The sequence below is a fragment of the Sminthopsis crassicaudata genome, chromosome 6 (genome assembly GCF_048593235.1).
Source record: "Sminthopsis crassicaudata isolate SCR6 chromosome 6, ASM4859323v1, whole genome shotgun sequence".
Taxonomy (NCBI): domain Eukaryota; kingdom Metazoa; phylum Chordata; class Mammalia; order Dasyuromorphia; family Dasyuridae; genus Sminthopsis; species Sminthopsis crassicaudata.
Window position 1 is genome coordinate 200125118 of NC_133622.1, and position 14376 is coordinate 200139493.

The 14376-nt window shown below is 44.5% G+C and overlaps 2 protein-coding genes across 2 annotated transcripts in view; both read left to right on the top strand.

Moving 5' to 3' along the window:
- Positions 1 to 4752, top strand: part of ABCC8 (ATP binding cassette subfamily C member 8) — a gene marked incomplete in the record, with an annotated part of 117595 nt that extends 112843 nt beyond the window's left edge. Inside the window, 2 exon segments of the mRNA XM_074276771.1 lie at positions 2847 to 2909; positions 4501 to 4752. Coding sequence (XP_074132872.1) covers positions 2847 to 2909; positions 4501 to 4638 — 201 coding nt within the window.
- A 5626-nt stretch (positions 4753 to 10378) lies between these two features.
- KCNJ11 (potassium inwardly rectifying channel subfamily J member 11) lies at positions 10379 to 13266 on the top strand. The gene has a single exon (XM_074276279.1). It carries the CDS (start codon positions 10900 to 10902, stop codon positions 12100 to 12102), a length of 1203 nt encoding a protein of 400 aa, XP_074132380.1. The 5' UTR covers positions 10379 to 10899; the 3' UTR covers positions 12103 to 13266.
- The last annotated feature ends 1110 nt before the right edge of the window (positions 13267 to 14376 follow it).

The following is a 14376-nucleotide window of genomic DNA, read 5'->3' on the forward strand; positions in this document are numbered from 1 at the left end:
TGAATTAAGTGGCAAATTGAATAAGACTAAAATGCATTTAAGAAAATGTTCGATGCTTTTAAGGGTTCCCAAGCTGTCCCTTGACACAAAGCTTTATCTTTTTTTATTCAATTTTCCTCTTTTTTATTCAATTTTCCTCCTTGTGAGGCCATATCCCTATAAATCTTGGAAAACCCAAAGGACTCAAAGTTGAAGGCAATTTAAGTAGCCATGGAGAAATACAAGTGGGCATAAGTAGGTTGCAACTTTTTTCCAATAATGGTTTATGCAAAAGAGAATACATTTGAGAAAGTAGATCATTTTTTTTAAAGTGAGTTCATCATTTAGAAAGAGCAAAGAATAAAATATGGGCGATAAAATGATCTACTATACACATATAATGTAAAAGGACTCAAAGGAGGGCCTTTAGAAAGGATGCAGGGATTCAGCATGGAATATCTGTGAAAGAAAAGAATCAAAAATCACAAAGAAGGAGGAATCATGGATATGCTGGGCTCCATAGTAACAGAAGAGGTGCCCAAATCAATGAAATAACCAAGAACTAGCATGGCATGATTGAGAACAGACTTTGCCAAACCATCCTCCTTTGCCTTTTTTTGTAGACAGGACTAATAGACTGGTGATTCAGGTATCTCAGAAAATAGTTTAAATGATGAACCCAGATTGGCACATGATAGTTTCTGCTTCTTTTGCTGACTTTTGCATTTTCCCTTGATTAAAGTCTTCTAGAATTTTGCAGGAATGAAAGTCATTGCTCTATTGTTCGAAAAGCCTGTTTTCTGCTTTGTCTACGTAGCACAGTACAGTGTTGGACAGCTCCTCTTTCAGTTTAAATCTGGCTTCACACTAGTTATTTGACCCTGGACAAGTCACTAACCTCTCAAAGTTCCAGACCACTCTAATGCTAATCTTCATTGATAGAAGTAGTTTCCCTTACAGGGAGTTCCTTATATTACTGAAATGCCAGGTGCAGACCCTATCCCTCCAAAATGTTGCCAAATCTTGCTCTTTGCACCTTTATAATATCACTTATATATGACCCCTCCATTCCTCTGACACTGCTACCATCCTGGTAGCACTCCATCCTTGGACTGTCATTCCAATAACTGGAGCTTAAGTCCAGAAATTCAAGCCTCATTCCCTCGAACCATCTTCTTTCCCAGCTGAATTACCTTCCCAGCTGTTCACTTCCCATGCCTTCTTTTTAATCTTCTAAAGCAGCAATGTTGACCTAAAAATAGAAATGGAGGCAACTAATCCATACATAAATATTCCTGTGGGCAACATGTTGTCTTAGTTTTAAAATATAACATTATCTGTATTTTTAATTATTTCATCAACTATTTCCTAATTATACTTTAATCTTATTTAGACTCAGGGAGTGTTGTGGGCTTGGGCTGTATGTTTGCTACCTCTGAAAGCTCATTGTTTCATTTGGCAGCCATGAGATCAATACCACTTATGCCCATGTGGTCTTCACTTTCCCTGCCCAAGACTTCATAATTCCTAACAGTATTTTCTAGTTATTTCACTTGTCTCCAGGTGAATCTGTAGAAGTAGGAAACAGTCATCAGATTTAACATCTCAAGATTTTTCTGTGGCATCCTAGATACATATGCCTCAGGAAGTCAGTAATTCCTTAATTATTCATGTCAAATTGATACATGGCTACCTCGATACACTTTATTAGCATTCATTCTTTCTTCCTGTGGTCCTCACTCTAACCTTAACCCTCTCAGGAAGCTACTTGTTGTTCATCATGCCATGGAGCACAAGAAGTGGCTTTTTCCTGAGAATCCAGTTCTATCTTTTACAGAAAAAAAGCTTAAACCTATTGATCATCTCCAAAAAAATAATAATAATAATAAATAGTTCTTCCTCCCTCATTATCTTTTTACTATGTCACCTTTTTCTATCTTCCAACCTCATGACATAGATTCAGATAGCTCCTCTGTTTGGATGGATCCTTTTACTTTTTTCCTTCTTTGTTTTCTTCTTTAATCATTTTCTCTCTTTTTTAAAGAATGCTTCTCCGACTTGGATAATCTACAGAGTAGAGATGCCTTCCCCCAGCCCTTTTAACATTCTCCTCTAAAAGAGGGGATCAGTGTGATATTTGTACATATGTTTTTTATAATTGATTCTATAAGAAACATAAATAGAGCACAATTTCTGTAGCTCATAGAAACATTCCCATCTTTTTTTTTTACATCTATTGAATTTTCAGTTCTCTTTGACTCTCCTTGCCAACTCTCCCCCATTACTTGCATGGTTAATTGCTTCTTTACTGCATAAAGGATGGGGAAGGATTCCTAAGTAAGACTCATTTGTTTTTTGAATTTTGGTTTGTTTGGGGGTTTCTTTGTTTTTTGGTTTTTTTTTTTTACTAATTGTTCCTGCCTTTTTCTCCCATTATTTAGCACTGCTTGCACAGGTAAATTTGAGTTTTAATTATAAGCTTAAGAGCTGTTTTAACATGCTTCATGCAAGGTCTTCTGTAGAAATCCAACTTTCAACCATTTCTTGCTTCTTCCTTTTTCATCGTTCCTTTCATCATTTGTCAGGTTTTGTGTGCCTGAATATCTATCTACCTTTTTTACTCAAATGTGAGGGTAGAGGTCACAGCTTCCCTCCACATGTTCAGTCTCTGAAATCATTGACTTTAGAAATGGTTCCATAGAGGGAATGATAGTGGACAAGAGACGTGGGGAGAAAGGAAATCAAGGCAGTAGTGATGAGAGACTGTCTCCCTTAGATGCCTTCATGCCAGGCCAGGACCACTTTTTTGCTCAGCCGAAGCCCTTTCAGGGGAGTGATCAATGCAACTTTCATCCCTTTTCCCACAGGAGAACATCTTACAGAAGGTAGTGATGACAGCCTTCGCTGATCGCACTGTCGTCACCATAGCGGTAAGGAAGCATGATGTACACAGCCTCAGGAAGGCAAGGTCCCCAGGGAGTACCAGGTTCAGGGATGGGGCCAGGGTCTTAGAGAAGTCACCTATAAAAACCATTTCCCTGTCTTACCCATGTCATACACAGGACAGTCTTTTCCTCCTCCCATTCCCCTAATCCCCAACCTTGCCACACCAATAGATTCAGTTTAGTTTGAGTCCCTTTAAATATGAAATTGAAGTCCATATTTAAGTCCCTTTAAGTATGGATAGAGGTCTGGCCTTGAAAACCTAGATTCAAGTCCAAACTCAAGTCCTGCATTGTTTTGACTCATGTTCCAATTCTCATTGGTATTTCTCATGGTTCTTCTTCCTTCATGCTTTCAAGGCTTCTCTGTGCCCTGGCTCCCCAGGGTGGCTAGGACAAGGGTAAGGGAGAGGTTGGCTTGTGGGTCTTTAGACTGTTAGAAGGTTTCAGTTGACCCCTGATAAACCATTCCCATGTCTCTGAATTCTAAAGGATTCTAATCCCATTGAGTAATCTAATAAGAACAGCAATAATAATAATAATTCATATATGTGTTAATAATATAATTTTTAAATTATTAATATATTATATAATAACATATATTATTAAATTAATAATAATATAATTGTTAAATCAGTTAGCATTTTTGAAACACTTTAAGGTTGGCACAGGACTTTAGGTAGGAATGTTGATCCCACTTTGACCTTACTACAACCCTGTAAAATAGATATTACTATTATCCCCATTTCACAGATAAGGAAATTGATGCTGAAATAAGTTAAGTGTGTTTTCACAATCATGCAGCTAATTAAGTGTGTGAGCAGGATTTGACTTCAAGTGTGTTGACTCCAAATTTAAGAGTTGTGTTGCTATTATCCCAAAAGCAGGGAATAGATGAAAATTATTAGTTTTCAATCATCTTTGTCATTTAGTTATTCTAAGGGAGTGGGGGTAACATGGATAGGATAGAAAAGAGGTAGCCCCAAGAAATATCAAAAGCCTAAATGACTTTTCTATTAGGCGAATGAGTAGCCCATTGCCCTCATGAAATAATGTAGACATGCATTGCATTCAATTTTGATGCAAAATTAATTAGCTAACTTCTGGGTAAGGAACAAAAAGATATACTTACAAAAAGACTCTGCCTTGCTTTGTGACTCTAGCTCAGTCACAGAATTCCCTCATTTTACCCTGACCCTTTTGAGAAGGAGACATCCCCTTGGAACAAAAGCAACTCCTGATCTATGATGGGGTACAAGCTTGAGTATTTGGGAAGAGACTTGAGCAATGGGTTCTATCTTTCAGTTTCTAGATTCTCATCTCTGCTGGTTCATCTCAGCTCCATTTAATGCCCTTCCAGTCCTTCCTCCAATACTCATTCCCTGCCCAAGTACCTTGAGCCCATCTTATCCACTTTCCTCATACCTCCACTCACGCCTTTTTCTTGCAGTGCTGACCATATTCCCCTTCCTCTCACAATTATGGATACTTTTAGCCCTTCTTTCCCTTAGCATGTTCCCCAATAGCTTCCCCTAGTTTGCTGAGGCATCATGGCTCCATCTGGGCTTTCTCTCCCCAGCACCGTGTGCACACCATCCTGAACGCCGACCTCGTGATTGTAATGAAGCGTGGAGCCATACTGGAATATGATAAGCCTGAGGTGCTGCTCAGCCGCCCAGACAGTGTCTTTGCATCCTTTGTTCGAGCTGACAAGTGACCTGGGCTAGAGTGACTCCAAGTGCCATTTTCTCTTCTTTGCCACTTCGTCCAACCTGGATTTTCTAGCTATGTAAATCATTTGTAAATAAAGAGATTAATTATTTCCTACCAGATCCCCAGAATTCCTATGGGGCTCCTTCATATTCCTCTTCCTTATTTGGAATCCCTATTGCTTGGTGGGTAGAGTTCCTAGAGGCATGGAATCCCCCAAAGCACTAGCCTTTTACTAGAGAAATGCAATAATACCTCAGCTTTGCATGTGTCAAAGCATGAAGAGAGAGCCAGCCTTAAAACCAGGAATCAAATTAAATCTCTAATATATAATGACTATGTGGCCCGGGGCAGATCACAATCTAGGCAACTTTCTAAGACTTTAAGTCCCAGAGAAGGTGCCAACCTGCAGTGGAAAAGGAAGTTTCCTATACTGCTGAAATCATCTGTTTTCTATTTAACACCAGCCCCAATGGCCATTCCATGGGGGTGTGAGTAGTGATTGGTCTGAACCCTGGACATCTTGAGAACACATGAAGGATATCCCAGCACACCTTCTATGTTCTCTTGGTTCCCCAGTCCTGCAGGGTTGATGGGTGGGGAGAGAATTGCAATAAATCTATATCAGAGAAGACTGGTCACTGAACAAAAAGATTTTAAAAGAAATGGCTCTGCCCTCCCCACTCTTCTAGTCTCCATTTTGGGTATCTGACTCATATGGATGTGTGAGGGAGAAGCATGAAGATGTACATTGTTAGACTTATAATTTGCATCCAATTCAACAAATACTTCTTAAACTAACAATAAGTAGACCAGTTAAGCACTTTGATACTTCAAATACTTGTAATTACATCACTGTGGATCTCTCTTCATCAACACAAATCACAATTCCACAGTAGATGAAAAATTCAGCACCCTGTGACAAGTTACCAATGAGTTTGGGCACTTGGGACCTTGGACCAAAGACCTATCATCCATAACTTGGCCCATCCTTGGAGCTTTCTAATTGGATAGACTCTGCCATGTACTACTTTATATACTATCAGCAAATAGCCTCAGAAAAATGAGGTTGACAGAAAGATCAGAGTAAGATTTCTAGTTGAAGCCTTTGAAATGTTTTCTTTTTTTTTTAATGCCTGCATTTTGAAAGAAATCAATCTGTGATAGAATGAAGTGAGCTAGTCTCTAAAGCACAACATAGCAGAAAGATTCCAATCATGGAGGCAATCTTTCTAGGCCAGGAGTTCTTAGACCTGAGGCCTCTGAACTTGGTTTTTAATATCTTGATAACTGTACTTCAGTATAATTTGTTTCCTTTGTTATCCTATATATTTTATTTTATGAACTTTTAAAATGATGACAAAATAAATAATGCAATAATGTGTGATATGTTATATATATGCATATATTATTATGCATATATAATAATGTATCATATTAAAATAAATTAATATAAATATAGCATATATTATTTTAATATTATATTTGTATAAATATAATATATTAAATTAATATGTATTATGAATTACATATAATATCATAATAAATACTACAAAGAAAAATGTTGTTAAAAGGGGTCCAGAGGTTTCACTAGATTGCCACAGATTTGATTTCCATAACGAACACACACACAAAATGGAGAGCCCTTGATCCAGTTTAGCTATTTAAAATCACATATTTGATTCTGAATCTGTGGAATAAAAAATACAACTCCAATTTCTGCCTGGATTGTCACTTCCCTTTGCCTGGTTTCATTTCAACTGCCAGACTTGTAACTTTTTCACAATGTTTTAGGGTCCAGTTTCTGTCTACAGGACCAATAGACAATCTTAAACTCATCCCCAGGTTTTCTTTGGTCTGCTAACCTTGGCTTCAGAGATACTGCCTCTACTGATACCTCTTCATTTTATGGAGGTGACTGTAGATTCACAAAAGTAATACCAATCAACAAGCATTTATTATTCCCTGGCTGTATGCCCGGGTCTGTATTGGAGACAGAAAGACAAAAATGCAATAGTACTTATCCTCAAGGAGCTTACATTTTCCTATAAGCTAAAAAAACTGACTCACTTCATCTCGACTTGCTTAGGCTTCCTCATTTATAGCATCAGGAGCTTGGCTGGCTCCTTCATCTTTAAAGATCCTTTCAGCTCAAGATTCTATGACATTGTAAAGGGTTCCAATGACTATTGCTGAAGATATTGTTCAAGGACCAACCAATCTGGCTAAGTTTATAGAAACTTATCACCAGCTTAACTGTCCTAGAGATGAATTTTTCAGCCATGTTATTTCTCAAAGATTCATCTAGAGAGGAGCTGCGATCTGTAGTGATAGAGGGACTAACCAGGCAGGAGAAATCATAAGCCATTACTCTTTTACAATGTTAATCCTTGGGGCATACCGGAAGTGGAAATTTCCATATGAACATTATCTTTGACTTTCTCACCTTTTGAGTTCTCTCTATAATCTATTTTACTCATCTTCAAGGTGGTTGTTTAAAAAAAGAAAAAAAAAAAGAAAGAAAGAAAGATTACTCACTTATTGAATTTTATAGCACTGATGAACAGTTCCCCAGTTCAAGATCCTGAGTATATATTGCTGTGTGTGCTCATTTAGAAAGGGACTATAATCACAAAGAAAACCCAGGACTACCTAATTGGAAAAATCAAGGACAGAAGATAAATTAGGCCATTCCTCCCATGTTCATCTTCATTAAGGGCAAAGGCCCTTAATCACATACCATAAGAATGGATATTGTTTGCTTCCATTCTACACATACCAGTTCCTATAGTCCCTTTCCCAGGATCAGAAGGGTCATCCCTAGTAAGATCCATGATTTTGTGAAGTTCTCCATAGCATGATGAGTCATGAGAAGTGAAGCCTCTGGAGGCAAGTTTAATAGACCAATGAAAACCTCAGAGGGAATTTAACATTTTCAGTTGTGGACAGAGAGGACCCTAAAACAATGTGAAGAAACTATAATGTCGGCAGCTTTGAAATGAAACTAGGCAAAGAAAAGCAGAGATTGAGTTGGAAATAATTTAGGATTCTATTCTTTATTGCACAGATTCAAAATAAAAGCATATGGAGGCAACTAAGTGGTCCAGTAAATAGAACACAGATCCTGGAATCAGCAGGACCTTAATTCAAATCCAGCTTCAGATATTTACTAGCTGGGTGATCCTGGGCAATTCACTTAACTCTGATTGCCTTAACAAAATACATACATACATAAAAGAATAAATAAATAAAAGCATATGGATTTCAAACAATTAGACTAGAGTTTTTGCTGTCGAGTCATTTACAATCATGTCAGACCCTTCATGACCCCATTTGGGGTTTTCTCAGCAAAGACACTGAAATGGTATGCTATATTCTTCTCCAAAAGATTAGAACAAGGGCTCTTGATTCTGTGGTTTTCCTTATACTCTGAGAAAGTCAAGTATAAATGTGCTGTATTGATATATTATAAATGATATTATCGTGTAAATTGGATTTACATACTACTCTCCTAAAATCTCATCCTCACTGAGATGGTCCTGGGTTTTCAAAGACAATGCCAGGTGAGGGCAAATTCTGGAAGTAATTATCAAGATGGAGAGTCTCAACTCAGACCTGATAACAGGCTCTATGTTTGCTGTCTGAATACCAACCTGGCAATGCCTGGGCAGGCTCATCACCATTCTGCCCACAGTGTAATGAATTGGGATATAGAACAACTTTCTAATGAGTCCTACTGTGAGTATACATGTAAAAAAATTTACAGATAATAATGGCACTTTGGAGACTACTCTTCACAGCAACCTTGGGAGGTAGGTGCTATCCCCATTTTATAGAGAAAGAAACTGAGGCACACAATAACTTGCCCATGGTTACACAGCTAATAATGTCTGAGACTGGACTTGAGTCTTCCTGACTCCAAATCCAGCACACCACCACCTAGCTACTTATTTGCACTACCTTCCTCTCAGTGGAGAAAATTATGTTTACACAGACTCACATCTCCATTCTTTCAGTCCAACACACTGGGTCATGTAGCTGCCTTCAGATCTCTGAAATATTGAAGAAAATTGAATTTTTGAAAATTGAATCTATTACAATTTCATTGGGATTCAGCATTTGAAAGAATTATTGTTAATATAACCTATTATGATTCATTTTTTTAAGTAAAAAATCTTTCTGTAAAGAGTATGCCTTCCTTGTTTATACTTTGGGATGCAAAATGAAGGGAATTGAACCACATGACGTTTTGGATTCTTTTCTACTCCAAATCTATACTCCAGGTTTATTTAAAGAAAGGCGTTCCTGCAAAGCTTACATTCTAAGGGGAAAAGCAAAGAGGTATATGCCGCAAGAGTGTCCTGAATCTAGGAACTGGGGAGAACTAGCTGAATATATTCCGGTGAAAGGGCCTCAGGAAGCCTGCATCCTGGTTCTGCCACCAAAAACACCATGACGGTGTGCTGTTTTTTTCTCTTCCTTGGGCCTCAGTTTCCCAATCTGAAAAGGGAAAAAACGATCTTTAAGAGCATTTGCAGGTCAAGTTTTGTGAATCTATGAAAGGCATCCCCTCCCCCTCAAAGCTATGAAATACAGAAATAGCGGCTGCCTGCTTTCCCTCAGCCTTTACGTATTTGGCCTGGCAGCTGGGAGGAGAGCGGGAGCAGGTAAGTGGTTGGGAGCTGCCAGCGTCTGGGACTTCCTCCGCCTCTCTCCTCCCCCCAAAACAAACAAACCTGATTCCCCCTCCATGCGTATGCACACATACACACGCATACACACACATGCATACACGTGCACACACACACACACACACACACACACACACGCTTCCCAGGCGTCCCCCGGGTCCAGGGGCGGACCCGGGAGGGATGGAGCTGCATCTTTGCAGCGCCCCCCCTTCTCCCCGCACCCCCAGTCCTTCGCCTTCCTCACGGCTGCGGCTGATCCCCGGTCAGAGTCTCCCTCTGGCGGCCTCTGGCGGCCTCTGGGTCCCCACTCCCCCCATCTCCCTGCAGTCAGGGCTGGGACTCCGCACTGACAGTCACCCCGATTCGTCCCCCAGCCCTCAGCCTGCGCCGCTGCTCCCGCCGCTGCTGCAGCAGTCGTCGGCGACCCTCCCTCGCTACTGCAACTCCTATTCCCACGCCTGTCCCCAGCCATCACCTCCAGCTTCTTGAGCTCTTCCCTCCCTCAGCCTCAGCCCCATTCCCATCCCCCAGCCGCGGCAGACTCCTGGTATTCCTCCGCCATCACCCCAGCATTCTGCATCTCCTGCTCCCTTAGCCTTGGATCCCCACTTCTGCCTCCGCTACCCCGCCCCCGCCTCCTGCAGTTCCTCTCTTCTCATCCCTTAGCGTCCCTCAGTCCCTACCTTCCTTTCCCCTTCCTTCACCTTACCCCCAGTCTTCTCCTAGGCCCCCAACTGCCACCCACTTCCTACTCCCATGTACCCTTCTGCCCTCAGTTTGTCCCCAACCAATTTTCTCCCCTAGTCCACTCCTCCATCTCTCCTCTCGGCAGGGTCCCCAGCTTTCCACCTCCCCGACTGGAGCTGGGACCCAAGCCGAGGAGTCAGGGGACGCTGGACAGAGGGACAGACCGCCGGGCTGGCATACGCCACTGGCGCGGAGGGCGGGGTTAGGGAGCCGCAGCAGCGAGTAGAGGAACAGCAGCAGGTGCCGAGCTCAGGAGGAGGGGGGAAGGAGGAGGCTCTGAGCTGGAAGGGGCGGGAGCTGAGCTGGGGTGGTGGTTGGAGAAGCGAAGGAGGAAGCGGTTGGGAGTCCCCAGACCTGTGGAGAGAGGCCCGGGACGCGGTCAGAGGCTTCCGCTGAAGGAGGCTGGGACCGGCGGGAAGGGGAGCGGGGTAAAGAGAGAGTGAAGGTTGGAGGAGGCCGGGCGCAATCTGAGAGATGGGGAGAGTGGCCAGGGTCGGTAGGGAAGGGGATAGGTTCAGAGGCTGAGGCCGCGGGGATTGATGTGAACCAATGGAGAGGCGCCGGGGATGGCTGAGGCAGCAGCAGTATGCGGGAGTGACCTCATGGCAGTCACGGCCAGAAGTGGGGGAGTGAGCGCGGGACCCTAGGGGCTGAGGCGCGTGGGCGAGCGCCTCTTGGACCACGTGACTGACTTCCAACTCTGACTTAGGGTGGGAGGGGTGAAGGGAGCAGAAGGTGGGTCAGTGCTGGGGACTGCGAGGGGAGGCAGGGCCGGGCTGGCGGACCGCCCCTCCCCATGGGGGAAGGCTAAGGAGGGGAAGGTCTAAGCCATGTTGTCCCGCAAGGGGATCATCCCCGAGGAGTATGTCCTGACTCGGCTGGCAGAGGACCCCGCAGAACCCAGGTACCATGCCCGCGAGAGGAGAGCCCGCTTTGTGGCCAAGAATGGCAACTGCAATGTAGCCCACAAGAACATTCGGGAGCAGGGCCGCTTCCTCCAGGATGTCTTCACCACCCTGGTGGACCTCAAATGGCACCACACGTTGCTCATCTTCACCATGTCCTTCCTCTGCAGCTGGCTCCTCTTTGCCATGGCCTGGTGGCTCATTGCTTTCGCCCATGGCGACCTGGACCACAGCACCCGAACTGGGGGCGGGGAGAATGACGCCTCCTTCATCCCGTGCGTCACCAGCATCCACTCCTTCGCCTCCGCCTTCCTTTTCTCCATCGAGGTGCAGGTGACCATCGGCTTCGGGGGCCGCATGGTGACCGAGGAGTGTCCCCTGGCCGTCCTGGTGCTGATCGTGCAGAACATCGTGGGGCTCATGGTCAACGCCATCATGTTGGGCTGCATCTTCATGAAGACGGCCCAAGCTCACCGGCGGGCCGAGACGCTCATCTTCAGCAAGCACGCGGTCATCGCCTTGCGCCACGGCCGCCTCTGCTTCATGCTGCGTGTGGGGGACCTCCGGAAAAGCATGATCATCAGCGCCACCATCCGCATGCAGGTGGTCCGGAAGACCACGAGCCCCGAAGGCGAGGTCGTGCCCTTGCACCAGGTGGACATCCCGATGGAGAACGGCGTGGGGGGCAACAACATCTTTCTGGTGGCTCCCCTGATCATCTACCACATCATTGATGCCAACAGTCCCCTGTATGACCTTGCCCCCGGTGACCTGCATCACCATCAGGACCTGGAGGTCATTGTGATATTGGAAGGCGTTGTGGAAACCACGGGCATCACGACGCAGGCTCGAACCTCCTACCTGGCGGATGAGATCCTCTGGGGCCAGCGCTTCGTTCCCATCGTGGCTGAGGAGGACGGCCGCTACTCGGTGGACTACTCTAAGTTTGGCAACACGGTCAAGGTGCCCACGCCGGCCTGCACTGCCCGCCAGCTGGAGGAGGACCGAACGCTCCTGGACTCCCTCCCACTCGCCTCTCCCAAAGGGCCCCTGCGGAAGAGGAGCGTGGCTTCGGCCAAGCCCAAACCCAAGCCCAAGTTTAGCATCTCCCTGGATGCCTTAAACTAAGGCCCGCCTTCGCTGTTTGGGCCAGCTCAAACTCCCCAAGCTTTCCAACCTCCCCACACTTCCATCTTTGACTCCTTATGGCAGAGACCTGATCCATCCCCGTTGCATGAAGGAGGTGGGGAACGGCCTTTGGTCGGGCAGGCCTTCTGTTTATTTACTGAGCTGCTAGGAGCTAGCAGTGATTTCAAGGCTTCAGTGTCTCCTGACTATTGCCCAGGGGTGTTATGGGGTATTTATCACTGAGCTATTTATGGGCTCACCAGGTTTCAACTGCATTCAGCTATTTTTGTTTCTGCTCTTCCCAGCACCAACACAGGACTGGCTCAGGCTCCCTCTGAGGCAAAGGAGACCTAGAGGGCTTGGGGGAAGGGCGACTTGGGACAAACACCTAGTCTGGGAGTCCTGGCAGAGTGAGTCCTGACCTGTGAGCCAGCAGTCAGCCCAGGCCTGAGGCAGGTGGGTGCAGCGACCAGTATATCATCCTCTCTGTCCCTCTCAATATCTCTTCCCAGCAGCATCACCACCCACTAAGATTGCATAGCCTTTCTTTCTCTGTCCCCTCAATTTCCTCCTGTTTCTGGGGAAAGAAGGGCCCTGAGCCAACCACAGAATGGGAATCTATGTCAGATTGGGTGGAGGAAGCCCAACAAGAAAGGGAAGGATGAAAGTTTCCTGATAGAGGCCAGGGCCAGATAGTCATAGCTTCTCCATCAGAACTCCCTCTAATAAAATCTGCTGATGGTACTTGGCTCTGGGGAAAATAGACCAACTTTGGGAGAAAGGCTCCAGGGTTTTTGAGGACAAGAAGAGTTTGTCACTGCACTGTCAGACTGTCACAGAAGGGACCCTGGATGTGAGGCAGAGGAAGAGCACATGGGAAAACATTCTCAGACAGTGGCAATGGGTGCTGGGTGCTATAGGAGAAGGGAGTATTTATATATGGCTTGGGAGCAGAGAAGGGGAGGGTAATTCAATAGGCTTTTTATGGCTCAGGTTAAGCAGCGGTCTTGGAGTTGAAGTCTGAACCAGAGCAATCTTCAGTCTGGATGCTGTTATCAAGAACAGAGAATGTGTTGAATGAGGAGCAGACTGTACTTTGTGTGCTTTCCCAGAGCCATGCCATCTCTGGTCTGTAAATAAAACCTCCTCCTCCTCTATCCTTAACTCCTGTGTGGTTTTCTTATCTTTAACGGTGGTAGATGCATCAGGGTAGAGAATTGTTGGGTTTAAAGCAGCCCATGAAGTTACAGAATTGCTTGTTGGAGAGCTACCCCTGGAGAAGGAAGGTTGAGAAATGGCAAGTTGGGGAAAGGACCTGGTTCTAACCGAGGAAAGAATCGACTCAGATTTAGGGGCGGGGAAGTCTTTTCTTGTTCGTCCCCTTTCTGGCTTCAGCTAGTGAAAGCCAAGGACACTAGACTTCAACAGACAACATTCCAAATAAACCCTGAGCATCTGTATCTTGTGGGTCAAGATTCTGTTCCCCAGCCTCAAATCCAACTCCAAAATATTAGGTCCCTGCTAGGCTTCTCAGAGCAGAAGATTGACTGCCATCACTTTGTTCACTGAACCTGTGTCCCAAGGCCAACTTTATAACTTGCCGATCAGGCGACCTGAGTTCTGATCCTGGTTTTGCTACTAACTTTGACTTTGAGAAAGTGACTTTCTCCTTCCTGATTGAGTTTTTCAATTTCACATCTGTCTTCAAAAGGCAGAAGTTTAAGACTGGGATTTAGGTCCCACTTCTTCCACTACCTTTATGATGCTGGTAAGTCCCTTCCCCTCTTTGAGCTTTGGTTTCCCAGTTTGGAAAAATGAGAATGGGAACCTGATCTCTAAGATTCCTTCCAGCTCTATCATAGGACTCTAATTAAAGCTCCCCTTGCCTATCAGTTTATCCCAGTCCTTCTCTTGGGTTCTGATACCACACCCAGGGATTAAGGAAGGGAGGATTACTCCAAAGTCTGGAGAAGAATAGAACTCTGGTCATCCATGCATGTGAGCTAGAGGAGCAGAGTTTAGTGGGGGTGAGGGGAAAAGGAATAAGCTAGTGGGGATACTATTAAAGTAGAGATATATTCACTTCTCTTAATCTCCTCTCTATCCCCTCTGCCTCTCATCTCTTTCTATTGCAACAGTCTTACAGAGAATACTCCCTTAACTGGGTAACTGACACCCATTGCCAGTTAGACCTTCCTAATTCGTGACTTTGAATACCGCATTCTCCTACTCAAAAACCTTTCAATGCTCCCCTTGCCAACAGGAGGAAGCCCA

Coding starts and splice junctions, on each gene's coding strand:
- KCNJ11 (XM_074276279.1), top strand. CDS start 10,900: ATGTTGTCCCGCAAGGGGATCATCCCCGAGGAGTATGTCCTGACTCGG.